Below are 21,724 nucleotides of genomic sequence, written 5' to 3' on the forward strand. Positions count from 1 at the left end.
CCTACAATCAGAACCAACTGCGTTACTCAAATCAAACGCAGTCACATAGGCACAGTACCAACAGGTCCTACATAGACAATCATCGTACAGCTGAGGCAACTCTTCTAAGACACAATGGATTACCGGGAACACACCTTTATTCCCTCCAAAAACGTCAGAGATCTAATATCTCACTTTTACTCCAATTGGTCAAAGGTGACAGAGGACCGTTGGGTATTTAAACGTCATGCCCAAGGGCACACTTTAGAATTTGTCTAATTTCCCTCTCTCTACACCTCCAAAAGGCCTTCCTCCTTCTCATCTACGGGTGTCGTTTGCACAAGTGTCTATATGGATACAAACAGGGACTGTCGGAGTGGTTCCGAATTTCCAACAGCGTTAGGGTTTACTCTCAGTTCCTCATCAACAAGCAAATGAGGAAAGTAGCGCATGATTTTAGATCTTTGCGCAAACTTTACAAATGTTGTCCCTCAACAAAATCCTACGGTTCTTATGCCAGAACGACTTTATAACTACTCTCAACCTCCAAGATGTCTATTTGTATGTGCCAATCCTTCCTAAGCATAGGAAGTGGCTACGCTTTACAATAGGTACAGAACTTTTTCAATTAAAGTCCTACCTCTTGGATTTAGGTCCGTTTCACGTGTCTTTACGTACATCCTGGCACCAGTGGCAGCCTATAAACGTCTGCAAGGCATACACATTTCTCATTCCTGAGACAACTGTATAATAAGGGCTCGCTCTTATTTACAAGCAGTCCAGCACACTCAGACTTGTCAGTCACTGTTTCAAAACCTGATTTTCAATAAATCATGACAAGTCCCAACTAGTACTAGCTCCGATATCAACGTTCTCGGAGCATCAATCAATACAAACCTAGCAAAGGTGTTTGTCTCACACGAACGACGGGCCTGCATCTCCCACTTGGTGGTTCTTCTACGTTGGTTGCAGGTCTCCAGTTCCTTCGAAGATCTCATTCAAATCAATCCTCGGATGCAAGAGGCCCCTTTTTGTTGGTGGGTCCAAGAAAGAAAATTGTAGAAGGGGTGTGCGTTATTCCTTCAAGAAGTGCCAAATTACCCAATCACCACAGACGCATCCCTTCGAGGGTTGGGGAGCATATCTTCAAGGGCTGAAGGTCAGCAGGGAATGGAACCCTCAACAAAAGGCTTGGCACATCAATCGGCTAGAGCTAGGTGCCATCTTCTTAGCCCTCAAATCCTTTCGTGTTCTCATTCAAGGGGCCACAGTATTGGTTTGCACAGACAATACTTTAAGTATACCTTACTTAAACAACCAGGGAAGAACGAGGTCGGTTCTTCTATCTCAGGAAGCCCAAGAGATATGGGCTTGGGCAATATGGCACAGGATCAAACTCTTGGCTGTTGATGTGCCGGGATTTGCAAATGTGCTGGCAGACACCCTCAGCAGGTCAACAGGTGTTCAACCACATATAGGAACTACATCAGCCAACGGCGGATCGAATCTTCCAGCAGTGGGGTCATCCCGATCTGGACCTCTTTGCGACAAAAAAGAACAGCTTCTGCCTGTTTCTTTGCAAGCTGGCATCCCCACAGGGACTCGCAGGGGAAGGCGCTTTCGATAAACTGGCCTCAAATATATGCTCACGCCTTTCCTCCGATACCGTTGGTTTCCGAGAATTCTCCGTAAGATGAAGAAAGAGCCGTGTCGTTTGATTCTCATCGCCCACAGGTGGCCTCGCCAATACTGGTTCACCGAACTTCTTCTCCTCTCGGGGTACGATCCAATACAGTTTCGACCAATTCCAAATCTCCTCTCCATTCAGAATGGTCAAATTTGCCATCCGATCCGGCTTCTCTAAAATTAGCAGCTTGGCGCCTGAGCACCTTGAATTAGCTCATCTGACTATCTCGGCGGATTGTAAGGAGGTACTGGCTTACGCGAGAGCACCTACTAAAGACATACAGTCTTTAAGAAAAAAAAAAAAAAAAAAAAAAAAAATCTGCATTTGGTGTTAATCTGCTGGGGTTCACCCATTGCTTGCAACGCCGGACCAGATATTACCTTTTTTCTTGCACCTGGCAAGATCAGGCTTATCTCATACAACGTTGAAGGTCTTTTTGGCAGCCATTTCAAGGTAACGTCAGGATGGCTCCATCTCTCTTTATTCTTTAAGAATACAACAGTTCTTTAAGGGACTACTCAGAATGTTTCTTCCTGTACGTCGTCCGCCTCCATCATGGCATTTTAATGTAGTATTAGCGCAGCTCATGCGCCACCCATTTGAGCCAATTTTCAGGATGTATTTCAAATTCCTAACATGCAACGTTTTTTCTCTTTGTTAGCATTAACTTCATCTAGAAGAGTCTGTGATGTTCAAGCTCTCACTGTCAATTCACCTTTCTTACAATTCACGCCCAATTCTGTGGTGCTACGTACAAACCCAAGGTTTATGCCTAAGGTGCCTTCGGATTTTCACCTGAATGAACCAGTTATCTTAAAGAAGTTTTTTCCTAATCCGCAATCCCCTGCGGAGAGGGCATTACATACCCTTGACATCAGAAGATGTTTTAAAATTCTATTTGCAATGGCCCTCTGTCATTCTCAAACCCGATCAACTGTTTATTGTCTATGGAAATATACGGCAAGGACAAGCAGTGTCTAAACACACCATAGCTAGATGGATTTATACTGCTGCTGACATTTGCCATCTTCATAGCTTATGGACGTTTCCACTAAGGGCGTCCAGTTCCCAAACCTACTATTGCTCGTGGGGTTTCCTTGGCCATTGCTTCCTACCATCAACAGGCAGGCAAGCCTCTACAGTCTTCAGTGAGGATTCATTCTACCAGGGCAATGTCGTCTTCAACTGCCCTGTTTGCCGGTGTGCCGCCGCATCAGATCTGCAGAGCAGCCATGTGGGCAAGCAGGCACATGTTTACGAAACACTACTGCCTGGGTACCATTAACAAAGCAGACCTGCAGTGGGACAGGCTATGCTTCGCTATCTTTTTCAATACGGTGAGCCTCTGTCTTCCCTCCTCCATTATGGTTTACCTTATTACTGTATGTCTTGCATGACTATAGACATATTTGGTTTTATAAGTCTATGCATGTGCATCATGCTGGGAAGTTTTCTTCGGATATTACTGCTTTCTATTCTATATTCAAGCATGTGAATCTATGAAAGACACCCTAATACTGGAGAAGAACAATTGTTACTTCCCTGTAAACAGGTGGTTCTCCAGTTATGGTGTCTTTCATAGGTTCACATGCGACCCACCCTCCTCCCCTCAGAGGCTCTCTTCTCCTCATAGACTATGTGGTCACTCTTGTGCTACGAAAATCTGAGGTGCTGAGCTCTGAGGAGAAGGTTCTAGAGGGTTGCTGGCGCCTGATTGTCTGTAGTTTGGACCAACATAATGACAATGATAGACTGCAAATGGTTTTTTCCTTTTCCATGCATTCCTATGTAGAAATATGTGTAGGCTTGTTATGCCTTTTTTCTATTACATATTTCAGGTTTTATGTTGTATATATATATATATATATAAATATATATATATATATATATATATATATATATATATATATATAAATAATATTATTGCTATTTTATTTACCGTGGGACTCCCACTCCGACGACGGGGGATATTCAAGCATGTGAATCTATGAAAGACACCAATACTGGAGAACCACCTGTTTACAGGTAAGTAACAATTGTTCTTACCACTAGGTCATTGAAAAATTCCTTTCTCAACAATTTCTCACAGGACATGGACATAGGCTTGTTGTCCTGGCTTGCAATTCAGTGACCCGCCCCTCAATCAAAAATAAGTCTATTTTATTTGTTGTAGAGCAATGCTTCGGGTTAGGCCTTTTTAAACTTTTAAAACCAGGAGAAAAAAAATTGGGGCAATTTTCTTGAACTGCCCGGTCCATTTACACTCATCAGGAAAGCAACCCCCCTGCTCCAATATGTGTACCTTTGTGTAAGCGTTTTTAACTGAGACTGCCCTCCGTTTTGTGCTCCCAACCTTCAACAGAGGATTTGACATCAGAATACTAGACATGCAGTCAGAAGATGTGCTGCAGCAGCTGTCAATAAAAACTCAGTTTTCGTTTTTCTTTACATTCAATCAAAACGTGGACATCCTGGTAACTGTCAACTCCATCCCTGGCCCAGTCACACTTTAGAGACATATTTATAAAATAATACAAAGCAAAACGTGTGTATCCCCTTTACATCTAGGAACAAAATACATTGTGGAACCCAACAATCGATGCAACTTATAGAGTTGTCATTTATCCATGCAGGTGCAGTCAAAGCCAACGCAAGTTATACGTTTGGACAGCGCAAAATATTCATTTATTTAAGAGCCAACAATTTGCTCCCAAGCTAAGTTGAGGCATGAAAGAATTACCATGGCAACATTTATAAATGTTTTTATTTTATAAACATCGGTGTTATTTTTTTTTCCCTTCATCAGTGTATTAACGGCTATAAAAAGATTAGAAAATGCTTATACAAAATAGGTTATTTTAATTAATCCCTCAAAATCATGACCTATGTAACCATCACATTGGCGGGCGCAAGAGGGAGACAGAAGGAAGCATCCATTTGACGAGATGATCTGAACAAGCAGCACCACAATCACTTTATACCCTAGGATGAAGGATCCTAACTAAGAAACAGCTGTCAAAGATGATCAAATGAGACAGGGTTTGAACCTTAGGTTCCACGAAGGAGGGGTTGATTACTGAAAAATATTTACATTGAGGGAAGTCAAGAGCAGGAGAAGGGTTTGTTAAAGAAAAATGAATGATGTCCGGGTGCTGCGTCCTATTAAAAATAAATCTGCACTAGAACAGAAGGCAGCCCATCACTAGCAGATTGAATCTAAGAATAGAAACCTGGCTAGATGTAACTTGGCTTACATCCACACCAGTTTCCAGGATTAATATGCCTGGCACTTAAAACAGGGTCATTGAGGATTCCTAAGGTGCCAGAGCTGCCTTGATAAAGTTGCAGCATTTTGTGAATCAAAGGATCTTGTCTCAATGTAATCAGCGGCAGAGCAAGCATATCTTAGGGATAGGCTGGACTGCAAGCGAGAGGGTTCGAGCTAATCACTTTAGGTGAAAATCTAGAACCACCAACGAATGTGGATGCAGACTATGCCTTCGTGCACTAGCGTATCAGTCTTTCCAAGTTAGATAGATCATGGATTCCAGGCGATCGTCCTTGCCACGAGGTACAATATCTTCCTCCACTAGATGTAGCCAACTAGATCCAGATGTCTGAAGTGCAATCCCCTCCAGGATAGCGAATCTCATGAGCCAGAACAGGACCATCTGGCTCCTTCCCAAAATCCACAAGAAAATCAGCATTGAGTTTCAGGCCGCCCTTCTCTGAGTCCACATCAATCTGAAGCATTACCGATCCCTCCCTGGAAAAAAAGATAGAGAAAAGGCAGGAGAAGAAATTACTGCAGGATACTGGTTCGTGGACTTACACCATACTCAGCGAACATTAACTAGAATAGTGGTCAATACAATAGGACCTTATTGAGGCCTCGTCATCATAGATGGACAATATAAGCAACATCTTTCCACTGCATATACATCAAGGTTGGTATTTCTGAAAAACTAGCAGAAGAAGCAAGAGGATATGTGCACTTAACTACCTATCTAATCCGCAAAACTATTACATTTAGTGAACTACTTCATGGCATCACTCTTTGGACCAATATGTCCAGAATAGAAATGTATGACGTTGCAACGCATACATTTACAACGCATGGCTTTACAACGCAGTTTTTACACCGCAACATCCCTTACAACGCATACATTTGCATGCCATTACAACAAATTTTTTAAACTACATTTACAATGCATTCCATTACATCGCATTCTACCTTTACAACGCATACCATTACATTGCATTTAAGGTAAGTGTTGGATAGTATAGGGGTAAAAATTACTATCTTAACTCCAGGGGGTGCAACAGTAGGGTACGTGTTGGATAGTGTAGGGGTAACAATTACTATTCTAACTGCAGGGAGTGCAACAGTAGGGTAAGTGTTGGATAGTGTAGGGTTACTGTGCGTTGTAATGGTGTGCGTTGTAATGACATGCAATGTAATGGTTGCATTGTAGTGACATGCGTTGTAAAGGATGTTGCGATGTAATGACTGCATTGTAAATGTAGTGCGATGTGATGTGATGACTGCGTTGTAAAGGCTGTTTCCCCCAGACTAGTCATGAGTGCTACATTTCTCTTGAAAGCATTGAATGCTCACTTCTTTGTGGATCTACTTTTGTCGGCAAAGGATTATCCCACACAGAAATATGCATCACTCACTGACTTTCAGATGTTATGGGGAAAGGGCTGAGCTGTGTGTAATCAGGGGTGATGAGGATGTGGCCAGAGTACCAGAACATTCCCATCCCGGGTAATTGACAGTTTTGTCTATTCAAGATGTTCCCGCCCGTTATAGTAACAACTGGAAAGGAAACAGAGGAGCAGTAGTTTCTCTTTAGATCTATTCCTAACCATTCACAGTCCTGCCTCTTCACTCTCCAGCCTGGTGCCAAAGAGCTACTAAATGATGGTGTGGGGAGTAGATAGTCATTACACATTAACTGTGCACTAATAAATGAATATGAAAGACTACATAGTCTCTACGGAGAGCTCTTCACGGGATGCAACATAACTACTTACGCACGATCGTTCACTTTAAACAAAAAATACATTAATGGAAAAAAACAACGTTTGCGATAGAGGTTACAAGGTGTGCAATTGCAACACTTTAGGAAAACCTGAGTACTACCATTGGCATTTTTGTGCTCCTCTTTCCTCTGGCTTTTGAGAAATTGTTACTTGTAAATTGAACAATTATGTGGAGATTTTCCTTTTCCACAGTGACTGATTTGCTCCCTAAGAATATGTTTGCAATGCAACCAATGTACTAAACCATTGCACTTTAAAACCTGACAGTCTGTCGGATAAGGAAGTCTTGGGCCCGATGAACAATTCTCAGATCATAAAGATTTTCCAACATGAGTGATTTGCACCCTAAGAATATTTTTTGAGTTGAGACAGATGTACTGAACCATTGCACCTCAAAACCGGACATTCAGTAGGTCTTAGGAAAATCCTGATCTCCCCTTTTCCCAGCTTCTGCCAGTCACAGGGCTTCCTGAGGAATGGGATACGAATCACAGCTGTAGTGGTCCAAACCAATGTAGTCCAAACCAATAACGCATCTTTACAACCTGTTCCTTTACCATACAAGTCGTTACAACGACTTGCCTTAGAGAAAGCGTTGGAGTTGGAATAGTATAATTTACTATTCCAACTCCAGTCTGTGCAACAGTAGGGAAGTGTTGGACTTAGTCCAACATCAATTCAACAACGCTTACCTTAGGGCAAGTTGTTGCAACGACTTGCGGGGCAAAGGAACGACTTGTAAAGATGCGTTTGTGGTTCGGACCAATTTGTAAAGGCACAGCGTGGTTCGAGCCGCGGAGTAAAGGCTATTTATCGAGGAAGATAGGCCAGCAAGGGGTGCAAGATATATCTAGATGGTCCACATTACAGTCATCCCCTAAACAGCTATTACTTTACGATTTCCAATTTTGAATAAGGCGAGGGATGAAGGCAGGATGTGCAAGATGGACTTACTTAAAGGCCTTCCGGATGCTTGCCATATGTGACAGTCTCCTCATAAACTTGGTGCATGTACTTTTTGGCATTAGATGGTACGGTCTTAGTGGTGGTTTTCTGACAGTTTAAACAGAGTAAGTGTGTCCTGTAGCAGTTCCAGTTCGTTAAGGTACGAACCAACTCCTGCAGCATGCAAGGATTATAAATATCATGGCTAGATTCGAATTGTGTTAATTCCTGTGACTTTGGGGACCACTGATATCCAGCCTGCGCGGATTACAGTGGGCCTTGATGGATTCTAATATGGGGTGTGCACAATACTTTCAGGCATGCTTAAGCCACGTGTTGTTGGGTTCTGACCAGGAGTGTTTGATTTTGATGGCATGGGACCAAACTGTTCTGGTTCTGTAGTAGGGGATCTCTGTGTATAGTCATAATCTAGTGAATAGTCCCGCCCATGTGCGTGGACCCCGGCAATCAAAAATAATCTCTCAAGTTGTCAAAAAATTGCAGAACTGCAAAGACACTTAAGAGAAAATTTAAAGACAAATAATGCAGCCTATATCCACAGGCTACACTGTCCAGTACTTCAACTAGAAATTCCACCAAAAATCCACAAACAGCAAAGCCTGTCCAGATTTCCCATGCTTTTACTGCAAAAAAACCCTCAGAATGATAGAGAGGAAGGCCTGGACAGACAAGCCCCATAGGCTGCCATTATGTGGTTTAAACAGGATACTGTGCCTTTAAGGAAACCTTCTAGAACCTTCTCCCAGTATCCCAGAATGCATAGCAGGTCCCACTGACTTCAGTTCTTTTTTCCGGCTCCTGCTTACAGGACCCTGGCATTGAGCTCTCCCTTGTTTCAAGGGTTTATTGCATGTTTTGGCACTTTTGTATTCTAAAAGTGTTGCAGTTTACTCTCTTGGTTTTCTCTTCTCTTCTGTGTGCTGCCTCAGGTGTTTTAGGGCTCTAAAATGCCTGGACTCTTTGTGAAGTGTCCAGCATGTGAGAGGAAGAAGGCCAGAGGTGATCCCCATGAGATCTGCATCGTCTGCCTCCCTGAAGATCATGTCCCTGAGGAGTGTGTCATCTGCCAGCAGTTTACAACTCGCACTCTGAAGGAAAGGGCGAAGATCAGGCTGTCTGGCCTTGAGGAGAGGCGCCTGCAGGCTGCAGGTGGGTCTGGGCAGTCAGGGAGGGTTCCCTCTGCCTCTGCTGAGGCCTCTGGGGGGCTCCCCAGAGGCAGGAAGCCCAGCAAGCGATCCAGGTCTCCGTCGACGTCGGTTGCGTCGACGTCGAGAGGGATGACGGCGGTGTGCTCCCCTTCTCCCCGGGGCTCCGGGTCGAGACATCGGGACGACTCGACGTCGAAGCCACCGCTGACGAAGCCGTCGTCGACGTCAAGGGCTGCATCCCGACGTCATGGACGGAGCAGGCATCGGCGCTCGCCGTCGAGGCGACACCGCCGGTCGACGTCGAGGGGATCCTCGACGTCGAGAGCATCCAGACGACGGCGGCGACGCTCGTCGTCGAGGGAGGACCGCTCGACGTCGCGGAGGCATGCGACGTCGCGAAGGAAGAGGTCGGCGTCGAGGGGTCGGCGTTCGGCGTCGAGGGATCGGCGTCGAGGGGTCGGCGTTCGACGCCGAGGAAGAAGAGGTCGACGTCGCGGAGGCGGCGTTCGACGCCGGAGTCAAGGAAACGTCCTTCGACGCCGGAAAAGCGACGCTCGACGTCGAGCAGACGGAGGTCGACGTCTGGGAGTCGGTCAGGATCTCCAAAGCGTCGCAAGAGGGATTCTAGTCCCAGGAGTCACACTGCTTCCAGTGGGGGACGCAAGAGGAAGCGGTCTCCGGCTGAAGGGGCGGGCTCTCAGCCCCCTTCGCCTAAAGGATCACAGGGCAGGGTGTACTCTGTGGTGTACACTCCTTCTCGGCCTCGGTCGATGCATACACCTGTTCCTAAGGCGGTCACTCCTCCTCATCTGCCTGAAGAGGATCCTCCGAAACTGCCTCCACTTCCAGCGGACGACCCGCCGCCACCGGTCCCTCCGCGTGGGCCGGCACCGCAGCCGAAGGTTCCTCCGCCGAGGTCCACTTCGCTGCCGTTTTTGCCTGTACCTCCCAAGGGGACCCCTAAACCTGCACCCAAGGAGGCTCCGAGGGGGACCCCACCACGGAAACCGGTGGGGAGGCCACGGACTGGCAGGTCTCGCTCTCGCTCTGGGAGGCGGGACAGGTCGCGACACAGATCACCCACGCGGTCGAGACGCCGCCATAGGAGGCGCGAGTCTCGCTCCCGCACGGGATCCTCTGGTTCCAGGGAGCGTTCCCCTACCCTGTCAGGATCACCGGATACGAGGGTGTCCCCAATTGATGACCTGGTGGCGTTCCAGGATGTCCTCTTGAGGGGCGCTGCGAAGCTGGGCATACCCCTGACGGTGCCCACGCCGAAGACGTCAGTGATCTTTGAGACATTGCACCAAAAACACTCGTCTCGCCCTCTCCTGCCTCTGGTACCGGGCCTGGAGGAACCAGCTATGGATCTTTTCCTCACCCCAGCGGTGGCAAAGGCGGCGCCATCTAGGTTGCTGAGGAAGTACCGGGCCCCGGATTCGGATCCGGCATTTCTGAGAGCGGAACCCCCTCCGGACTCCGTCATTGTGACGGCGGCACGCAAACAACATGCCTCCGCTCCGTCATCCACGGTCCCCCCGGATAAGGAGTCCAGGTGGATGGATTCGGCAGGGAGGAAGGTCTGTGGAACAGCCGCCACCTCCATGAAGGCTGCGAGTGCCACGGCGCTGTTGGGTCGGTACGCCCGCGCCCTCTGGGACTCCCTTGAGCGTTTTGCGGAGCACTTGCCTCGTGAACAGCGTGAGGATTTTCAGGAAGTGCTGAGTGAAGGGATGCTGGTGGCCAACCAGATCATCAGTGCGGCAGCGGACTCTTCCCTGTTGGCTGCTCATGGGTTTTGCCATGGGGTCAACCAGAGGCGTCACGCCTGGCTCCGTCTTACGTCCCTGAAACCGGACGCACAGCAGAGGGTGGCCAACCTGCCGTTCTCCGGCAAGTCTCTTTTTGGGCAGCATGCGGACGACGAGATGGCCCGCATGAAAGCGGAGGCCGAGACGCTCACGGCGGTGGGCCTCGAGAAGCCTAAGGAGACGAAGAAGCCGTACCGCCCTTTCCAACGGCGGTCCGGTGGACAAGGCCGTGGACGTGGCCAGGCTTCGGGACATTCGCAACAGCAGTTCCGTAAGCCGTTCCAGAAGCGCCAGAGGGGCAGGGGAGGCCAGCAGTCGGCTCCGGCGCCCAAGGGCCAGGCCGGGTCTAGGCCCTAGGAACTTACTTCCCCCGGATCCGTTACCCACTCCGGTAGGGGGAAGCATCCAATTTTTTCTGGCAGAGTGGAGAAAAATTACTCAGGACAAGTGGGTGCTGAATATTGTTTGCAATGGATACAGTCTTCGGTTCACCAGCCCGCCTCCATCGATTCCTCCGGTCAGCTCGCGGTTTCAGCTGCTAGAGCTCCAGGTGGAGGCCGATACCCTGTTAAGGAAAAGGGCGATAGAAGACGTGCCTCTGTCCCAGAGAGGAAGAGGCCTGTACTCCCGGTTCTTCCTGGTTCGCAAGAAGGACAAGAACGAGTTCAGGCCCATTCTGGACTTGCGACAGGCAAACAAGTGGATTCGCAGGGAAAAGTTTCGCATGCTGTCGTTGCACCAGATTTATCCTCAGTTGCAACAGGGGGATTGGCTATGTGCCATAGACCTACAGGATGCATACTTCCATGTGCCCATTGCACGCAAACACAGGAAGTTCCTGCGGTTCCAAGTCGGCACCAATCACTATCAATACACAGTACTCCCATTCGGACTGAAGTCTGCGCCGAGAACGTTCTCGAAGTGCATGGCGGTGGTGGCAGCGCACCTGCGGAAGAACAAGGTGTTTGTCTACCCGTACCTGGACGATTGGTTGATCAAGGCATCCTCCTTCTCGGAAGCGCGAGCACACTTCCAGAAGACGTGCGTTCTCTTGGACAAGCTGGGGTTGCACATCAACATGGCCAAGTCGGTCCCGACTCCGGTCCAATGCATACAGTACTTGGGAGCCTCCATCGATACGCTGTCGGCAAGCGTGTCTCCTTCGGAAGAGCGACGATTATCTCTCCTTCGGAAGGCTCAGGCTCTTATGTCGACTCCATCTACGACAGTGAGGACGGTGTCTTCTCTACTGGGTTCGATGGCCTCTTGTATCTTCCTGACGCCGCACGCACGTCTGCACATGAGACCGCTGCAGGAGTGCTTGGAGGACCAGTGGGATCAGAGGAAAGGATCCTGGGACGACAGGATACGACTGTCTCTGCATGCTCTTCAGTCTCTGAAGTGGTGGTGTTCGGCGGAGAATCTCCTCAGAGGGGTTCCTTTTCACAAGGACATTCCCACGCAGACTGTCGTGACGGATGCTTCTCTCCTGGGATGGGGAGCGCACTCCGGGACTCTGCAGATTCAGGGAACGTGGTCTCCGGTGGAGGCCACTTATCACATCAACTTCCTGGAACTCAGAGCTGTTCACTTGGCACTGAAGGCCTTTCTTCCGTCCTTCCAGACCAGCTCCCTGCTTGTGCAAACGGACAACACTACCACGATGTACTACCTCAACAAGCAGGGGGGCTCGAGATCTCGCACTCGGTCACAGGAGGCGCAGGCGATCTGGCACTGGCTCCTGGCCAGAGGACTGACGATAACGGCTGCCCATCTGCCAGGTGTGCAGAATGTTCAGGCGGACGAACTCAGCAGACTCATTCAGGAAAACCACGAATGGGTCATAAACGACGAAGTACTGGGAGAAGTCTTCGCAAGGTGGGGAACTCCAGACGTAGATCTGTTCGCCATCGCCGAAAACAGCAAATGCCGAGACTTCGCCTCCAGGTACTACCAGCCGGGGTCGCTGGGGAATGCGCTATGGATCAGCTGGTCGAACAGCTTTCTGTACGCTTTTCCACCCATTCCCCTGATTCCGGCGGTACTCATCAAGCTGGCCCGGTCCAGGGCTCGGATGATTCTCATTGCCCCGGAGTGGCCCAGGCAGTGGTGGTTCACGGACCTGCTTCACCGATCTCTCCTTCCTCACATTCGGTTGCCGTGCAGGCCGGACCTTCTCACGAAGTTCGGGGGGCGGATGTTACACCCCAGCCTCTCGTCTTTGAGTTTGGCGGCATGGCTCCTGAGATAGTGCAGTATGGACATCTGAATCTGCCCGAAGATTGCATGGACATACTGAAGGAGTCTAAGAGACCTTCCACTAGGACTTCATATGCTTACAAGTGGAAGAGGTTTTGTATCTGGTGCCAGTCTAGGAACCATGACCCTAAAACCTGCAAGGAAGATGTCATTCTTCCTTACCTTTTACATTTGGCGCAGTCTGGCCTTAATGTTCATTCCATTAGGGTTCATCTTGCTGCGTTGACTGCCTACAGGAAATGCCCTTCACAGACTTCTTTTTTCCAGATCCCTGTGATCAAAGACTTTCTGGAAGGATTGAAGAAGGTGTTCCCTCCTGTCAGGCTTCCCTCGCCTTCATGGGAATTGAATGTGGTGCTGTCCAGATTGATGAAGGAGCCTTTTGAACCCATTCACAAGGCTTCGTTGCAGCACCTGTCCTGGAAGGCGGCGTTCCTCGTGGGCATTACATCGGCCCGCAGGGTGAGTGAAATTCAGGCGTTGTGTTGTACTGAACCTTATACTGTGTTTCATGCTGCTAAGGTTGTGATGCGTACTCACCCTAAATTTCTTCCCAAGGTTATTTCTGATTTTCATGTCAACCAGACCATAACTTTACCTACGTTTTTTCAGAATCCTTCCTCTCCGGCGGAACGATCTTTGCATTCCCTGGATGTTAGGAGGGTGTTGAAATTTTATCTGGATAAGACCAAAGATATTCGTAGGTCAGACCAATTGTTTGTCAATTATGGATCAGTCAGGACGGGTCTTGCTACCGCTAAGCAGTCCATTTCTAGGTGGATTGTGTCCTGCATTCAATTGTGTTACCAAAAAGCTAATAAGACCTTAGGAGGTAAGCCTAAGGCTCATTCCACCAGGGGCAAAGCTGCCACGACAGCCTTGCTCCGTAATGTGCCGATTGCAGAAATCTGCAAGGCCGCCACTTGGAAGTCGGTTCATACCTTTGCTAAGCATTACTGCCTGGACTCTGATGCCAGGGCAGACGCTCAGGTTGGGCAGGCTTCGCTGCGGAATTTGTTCGCACAGTAGTGGCGTTATGTTCTTTCTCCACCGCCGCTTTGGTGTGGGGATGGGCTTGCCATTCTATTCACTAGATTATGACTATACACAGAGATCCCCTACTACAGAAGGAGTAGTTTCTGTTCTGTAACTCCAGTTCTGTAGTAGGGGTATCTCTGTTATAGTCATAAGCGCCCGCCCTCCTCCCCGGTGGAGAATTGTTCATGTAAGTAATGCTACAGGTCTGGCGTTTTTACGCCTTCAAAAAGCACTGAAGTCAGTGGGACCTGCTATGCATTCTGGGATACTGGGAGAAGGTTCTAGAAGGTTTCCTTAAAGGCACAGTATCCTGTTTAAACCACATAATGGCAGCCTATGGGGCTTGTCTGTCCAGGCCTTCCTCTCTATCATTCTGAGGGGTTTTTTTGCAGTAAAAGCATGGGAAATCTGGACAGGCTTTGCTGTTTGTGGATTTTTGGTGGAATTTCTAGTTGAAGTACTGGACAGTGTAGCCTGTGGATATAGGCTGCATTATTTGTCTTTAAATTTTCTCTTAAGTGTCTTTGCAGTTCTGCAATTTTTTGACAACTTAAGAGATTATTTTTGATTGCCGGGGTCCACGCACATGGGCGGGACTATTCACTAGATTATGACTATAACAGAGATACCCCTACTACAGAACTGGAGTTACAGAACAGAAACTATTCCTTCTTCACCATGTCTATTATTCATTTCTGAGTTTTAGACGGTCTTGCAGATTTCTTATTTTGCCTGGCAAGGAGTACCCAAGTTTTGCTACCTGTACTGAGGATGCTGTAGCACAAGAGGTATTTTTGTTATATGAAGGTACTACGAGTCAAGTGAGTCACAATGCTAGTCCTCTTTTGGGACATAGTTGGAATTCCCCTTGAGAATACACTGCAGCCTTTCCCTTAGATGTGGCAATGGAAAGTGCTTTAAAGTCAGAGTATCTGATTAGCGGCAGCGAGTGTACTGCTTGAAGCACCTGTGGCATGTATAGTCTTGGAAGGGGGGGGGGGGGGCAGTAGTTTTAAACAGTGTTTTTGATTTCTTGTACTTTTATATTGAATATGATCTGCCATTTTGATTACACCGTGGAGAGAGATTATGTATCTTGCACTCAGAATTGTGTAGAAAGTGCTCCTAATAATTTTATCGATAGGTGCAGTCAAAGAGTGGGTTTGAGTCCATGGTCATTACTTGATCTCTTTTCCTAATGTTGCTCGCGGAACTACCAGTTCTCTTCCAGAGGATCCTTATCAATAGGCAGAAGCACTGAAAAATCCTGCCCACAAGCCGGGACCCCGATGCTATTACACAATACATTTATGCATACATACAAACCCAAAAAATATTTACGCTCACAACTATGGCAGCCTATTAACAGGCTAAGCTGTCCAAATTTTGTTTTTAAAAAAGAAAGCCTTTACTTTCATATAATTCACCATAAAATATAGGTGAACATAGCAAATCTTTCACAAACTTTCTTTTAACGAAAAAATAAATGAAGGACAGAATTAGCCATGCATTCAGCTAATGCAACTGGTACTGTGCCTTTAAGAACCTGTCAGTACCCTCGGTATCCCATCAGGCCCCATAGGTAACAGTTAGGTCAGTTAAGTCAGGTCATTTTTACAGGACAATAAAGGGACTTGGGTTAAAATGTAATGAGGACTGTAGTATGTCTTGTCCGGGGAGGAGGGAGAGTTGCTTATGCTTATGACTTTGATGAGGATACCCCTGGAAGAGAACCAGGTTTACAGGTTAGTAACTTTTCCTTCCTTTGGACATATTGCTGTAGGTTAGCGTCTGTTCCTTTGTCCACAAGGTCTTGATATAATTTAAGGTGCTTAGTTGCAGCTGGTTGGTCATCATTTATTAATCTATGGCACAGACTCACTTGTCAAGTCTATGTGTTCTCATTTTAGGTTAATCTGCTGCATGTCATCTGCGGAGTCCGAAAATGTAAAGTTGAAGGATCTAAACAGGTCCGGTAAAAGTTTGAAGAAGAGGTTGAACAAGAATGGAGTAATGACCTAGGTTTGCAGATGCTGCTGTCAGGGTCCTGAGGAGCAGATGTGTATGGTGGCATTTTCAACATGCTTTTCCTGTCACCGAGATAGGAGTAAATCCTTTTTAGGTCACTTAACATTACCCCTGCCTATAGCTTGCATTATCACTCAACACCATGAACTAAATAGTACATCAACACTAATGCCATACATCACCATCTACACCTTACAGCCTTCACCAATAGCTCCCAGTGCACGTTTCTTCCTGTTTTTCTCTACCCAACGTCAATATTGTTCCAGGTGGGACCAGAAGCTAGCCAAGTGCATCCCTATTAAGATCATACAGCCTACCGCTAAAGCTCACTGACTCATCACAACCATCTCTTTTTACTGTTACCAAGTACCCCAATATTGCCATGTACCCCCACACCACCTAACCCCTACGAACACATCTACAGTACACCACACATACACCAATCTCACTCCATCCTCTATCTTCACCATCTGCTACCACCTAAATTCTATATCCTCTTCCACTATTTCAAAACAAGAGACTGTACTTCTACAGCTCACATACCCATCTGAGCCTCTTAGTCTTGATCTGATAAGTCCTGCTTAACCAAACAAGATATTCTTCAGCATTTGTTTGAAGATAGCTGTTTGGGGTGAGAGCTTAACATTCCATGGAAGTGAACTTCAAAAGGGACTTTTACGGAGTAATTTTAGACTGCCGCAGGATGTAAGGCAGAAAAGCATTTCTTTACTCCAAATATGGTGGGGACTAGTAAGACAGCGATGGAGTCTGAATAGGAGGAAAATAGTTTTGTGCCGGTACATCTCAGTGGTTGATGCATTTAAAAGAAAGGCAAGGCATACTGAAATGGATATAGCCAGCAACCGGCATCTTGTATAGCGTTCTGAGGGCAAACGACACACTGTCTCTTCTCCAAAGTCCTGGCTCTGCTGGATGCAGATTTTCACTCTTTGAAGGCATCACAACCATACCATGACTGGGGGAGTCCTGGATTTAGAGCACTACAGTCAACTAGGCTAGTGTGAATAGTAGGCATAATACTGTGGATCAAGGTTTGTCTATTAAATGATTTGGGTAGATAAAATACCATGCTTTTGATTTCTAACTTATTTATGGAAAGGTCATGCGCTCGACAAAACATTTGATGACAATCACTGGATACTGTGAACTTCCAGTTCTTCACCACTATATAGAGAAAAAGGTTTCCCATCTTTTGTGATTTATATCTCCACACACAATCTTTAGACTTCACTACACAAGTTTCAGAAGAACAGTAGACAAGGTAACCACTTACTTGATCATATCTGGATAAAACTGCTTGTCCCAGGCGCTGAACAGTGAGGTGGTCACATAGAGCCTTTTCCCATCCAAGCTGAGCTGTATCATCTGCGGTGCCCCGGGGACTTTCTTCCCCTGAAATAACATAGGAAATCATGCGTATCAGTACCTGACCCCATGCCTTGTAGCAAATGATAACTCGCTACAAGTCACTCATTGGCAGATTACTAGTCTCTTGTCTGCGCGGTCATAAAACGTCAGTCGTCCCAAAAGTTAAACCTAGATCTCCCCAGTGGGTGCTTAACCCACTGAGCTATCATAAAGACCTCTAACAGCATTATGGTGCAGTTCAAACACTGCTGATTATGGAATGGAGGAGGGGATTGTGGTACAAAATAGATTGCATTTATTTGGGTCCCTTCAATCCTCATTTTGCATCTCGTTTTGCACGTCATTCGCGCTTGTTTTTTTAAAACTCCACTTGCAGTAATTGAAAGTTGTGTTTTCCTTATTCGTGAAACAGCTTTTCAGCACATCCATCATGCTGAGTGAGCTATTATGCTTGTGCATATGGTGCAATATAGACACAAAGGCTGCCCAGTCAAAAACCAGCCACATCTGTCGCAAACAGCTAGAAAGTTTACTTGAGAGTTACAATAATGTTGCAGTTTGAGATTGTTCTAGAGTCACCTGTTGTGCATGCATTTGGTTATTGGAAGCATAATAGTTTATTATTTACTGGAAGAAAAAGTAATGGGCTTCGACCTAAGGCATTGTAGAAGGCAACATTGCACCATGTTTTAAATGCATCTTCTTTGGCATTGTGTAGCATTTAAAAGAAAAAAAAACAGCTATGCGTGGTGGTCACTCCTTTGCCTTTCTGACCACTAAATTGTGGAACGCCCTCCCTTCCAATCTTAGACGGGCCCAGTCAGAAATCTCTTTTAGGAAACTTCTAAAGGCCCATCTATTCTAATTCTGGCAGGAATGGCCAAGGCCTGCAGGTGTGCTTGTCTTAGCGCCGGGAAGCCCCTCAGGGTAGCTGTGCACTATACAAGACATCTTGAATAGAATTGAGTAGAATTTGAAGTATTCTGTGTAAAAGAATGTGTGTCTTTAAAGCAGCTTTGCTAACCCGGCTCTTCATGGAGAAAGCAGGACTGTATATGTCAAACTGCAATAAGGCTATCACAGGTCAACCTCGCCTCAAGTTATCCTAGGTTAACCCTCTTCTTTCTCGGGGTGAGTAATCAAGGTTCACATGTTGTACATCAATTGTAAAGCTGTTCTTCACCTCTACTGATTGAGCTAAATTGAGCCGGTGTTTCAAGGTGGGGCCCACCAGCTCAACTTTTGGGGGGGATGGCTGTTATTTTTCCTAAACTGTCTTTAATCCAGTGCGAGAGAGAGCAAATTATCCAGTATTATGGGTGTCTTTCATAGATTCACATGCCTGAATCATTCCCCGTCGTCGAGATGGGAGCCCCGGTAATAGAAAAGTAATGTCCTATAGACATACATAGAGAAAAATAGGCCTAAGGGCCTTGCCTTAGTAGCCTATCTATGTCCTTTTGTAAAAAAAGGACCAAATTTCCAAAGGTAGCCAATCAGCTACCACCTCCCTCTAGAACCTTCCTGTCAGGAGCCTCAGTCTCTCAGATTTTCTACCGCACGTTGTGCTAGGGAGTCCCCACCTGAGCTCTCCTCAGGTTTCTTCAAATTCTCTCCTTTTCTTCAAAAAACTTGGATTATACTTCAACTATGACTGAACAACAGAAAAAAGGACTCTTCAGAGCTTGTTCTTCTTGTGGCAAGAAGAGACTGCACGTCGACGACAAGCATGAGACTTGCCTCTACTGCCTCTACCCTGACCATACAGTAAAGGACTGCAGGGTATGTAGAACATTCTCTACCAAAACACTTAAGGATAGAGAAGGCAGACTGCTCCTCTGGTTAAACAGACTCAAAACCAGAGATGATGAGGTGCTCTCCTCGGAGGGCAGTGAAATGGCTTCAGTTTCCTCAAAACTGTCCTTAAAAAGGCCAGGGGAGGCTTCCCCTGGCCATTCAGACGTCCCTCACAAAAAGACTACTTCAAAGTCTTCTGAGGTAAGATCTAACACGTCTGTGAAGGATGCTGCAACCTTCAGAAAGCCATCGCAGTCCTCGTCTACTTCCACGACGTTCTCTTCAAGAAAAACGAACTATGTCTCCACATCGACGACGACAGTCTCGACGACGGTGGCATCGTCAGCCTTGACTTCAACGACGACGACCACCCACTCGTCGACGACGGGTAAGCCAATATCGTCGATTGTACTTATTAAAAAACAGCAATCGTTTGTCAAAACTCCGTCGTCATCACCGTCGACGTCGACAAAACAGAAAACACCGACATCGTCGACGAGAATTCAGTCGACGTCCACCGCATCGTCGACGAAGACACCGACGACGGTAGGAGCACCGCCGACGACAAATGCACCGTCGACGGCTACTACGCCGCCGACGAAACTGCCGTCGACGACCACATCGACGACGGCGAAAGTACCGTCGACGACCACATCGACGACGGCGAAATTATCGTCGACGACCACATCGACGACGGCGAAGGCACCGTCGACGGCCGCACCGTCGACGACCGCCCCGTCGACGACAGCTTCATCGGCGAAGGGACACTCGACGCTCGAAAAACGATCGACGTCGATACCGTCGACGGCACCAACGACGACCTCGTCGACGACGACATCATCGACGCCATGGAAAAAAGCGGAGTTGGTTCCATCAAAAAAGGTCACCAAACTCACTATTACGCCCGAATTAACATCACCCAGTAGGGTTCAAACACAGCTCCCTTCTCACATACTACAAGATGACGAATCAGATGATGAACAATTCGAACAAGCTACTAGCCCGTCAGATCTCAATGTCAAATGCCAGAGTACTGACGATGACGGAGATGATATTATTACGGAGGACACTGTTCAGGCTCAGGTACATACTCGAGTCACTCCAATGATCGTATTGCCGGCTGAGATAGTTAATGATCTTCAATTCCTGATCACAGACTATAAAAAACGATTCCCAGAATCATCGGCGACACCTTCACATGACAATTCTCAAGAATCTTCCAAACAGCAAAGATCACCAAGGACAAGACCAGCGCCTTTGGTTATTCCTCAAGATAGTGAACAAGTTCACAACATCCAATCCTCTGATGATGACGACGAACCTCCTGAGGAAGGTGAGGTTAGAGATGACCTCTCTCAAAACAGAGATGATGAGGATTACGTTGCTCATTCTCCGGCCACACCGGAACCCAGCACGTCAGACTCTCCACCAGTGGATATCGGTGGATTCCACAATTTAATAGAGAGAGCGGCCACTAGATTTCACATGGCAATGGAAACAAAAGTAACGGATTGTTTCTTGTATGACTTTAAAGACCCCATAAGGAAGGAGGCAAGGTCCATTCCCATAATAGAGCACATCTGGGAACAGGGGCTACAACTCGTGCAAACACCTGCATCTGTTTCAATAGTGGTCCCTAGACTGGATAAAAAATATAGAGCTCCGTCAACGGCACCCACTTGCTTTAATTCACATCCAAAACCAGATTCGGTCGTCACTCAAGCCGCCCAGAAGAACTCCAGAAACCCATCCTCGCCACTGTCAGCACCACCAGACAAGGAGGGCAGGAAATTAGATGGCATAGGCAAACGCTTCTCCACAACGTCAGCCATGACGGTCAAAGTGGCCAACGCCATTGCTCTGCTAGGCAGATACAATAGGCAACTATGGGAAGATATTGCTCCATATCTCACGCACGTACCTGACAACTTGAAAGATGAGGTCCAGGCACTCCTTCATGAAGGTCAAATGTCAGCATCAGAAATCATAGATTCAGCCGTCGATGTCGCCATGACAGGCTTCAGACAGCTTGCAGGCGCCGCAGTTTTGCGCAGACAAGGATGGCTCAAAGCGACGTCCTTCAGACAAGAGGTACAAACCAAAGTTGTAGATATGCCCTATGACGGAAAACAACTATTTGGAGCTAAAATAGATGAGGCCTTGCAGACGATAAAGAAAGACACCGATACTGCAAGAGCTCTCGGGACTTTACAATTCAGAAACCAGTCCTTTCGAGGGCACAGAGGAAGAGGACAATCCACATACAGAGGATCCTATCAAGGCAAATCCACATACTCATACAATCAAAATCGCTCACAATATCCGCAGCGACAGCAACAACAAAGTCGTCAGACCTCCTACGGGAGATCGAACTTCAGGGGCAAATCTCAAAAGAAAAAGGCTGGCGGAAGACAATGACCATTTCCCGCAGCCAGTCCTTCCACCGTCCTGTCCGCTCAAAATTGGTGGCAAGCTGACACATTTCCTCCACAATTGGAAATTGATTACGACGGATCGGTGGGTACTACAATTAATTCAACACGGTCACACCTTGGAATTCAACTCCATCCCAC

At 47.0% G+C, this 21,724-nt stretch overlaps 1 protein-coding gene across 1 annotated transcript in view; it reads right to left on the reverse strand.

The window, feature by feature from the left end:
* Positions 1–4,412: 4,412 nt before the first annotated feature.
* The window catches only part of LOC144799395 (methanethiol oxidase-like), a 141,053-nt gene continuing 123,741 nt past the window's right edge, over positions 4,413–21,724 (reverse strand). The window contains exons 11-12 of the mRNA XM_078670685.1: positions 17,260–17,378; positions 4,413–5,432 (exon numbers count right to left, since the gene is read on the reverse strand). Of these exons, the coding sequence (XP_078526811.1) occupies positions 5,270–5,432; positions 17,260–17,378 (282 nt within the window). The 3' untranslated portion in view covers positions 4,413–5,269. The remainder of the gene's footprint in view (positions 5,433–17,259; positions 17,379–21,724) is intronic.

Source organism: Lissotriton helveticus, chromosome 12 (genome assembly GCF_964261635.1).
Source record: "Lissotriton helveticus chromosome 12, aLisHel1.1, whole genome shotgun sequence".
Lineage (NCBI taxonomy): Eukaryota > Metazoa > Chordata > Amphibia > Caudata > Salamandridae > Lissotriton > Lissotriton helveticus.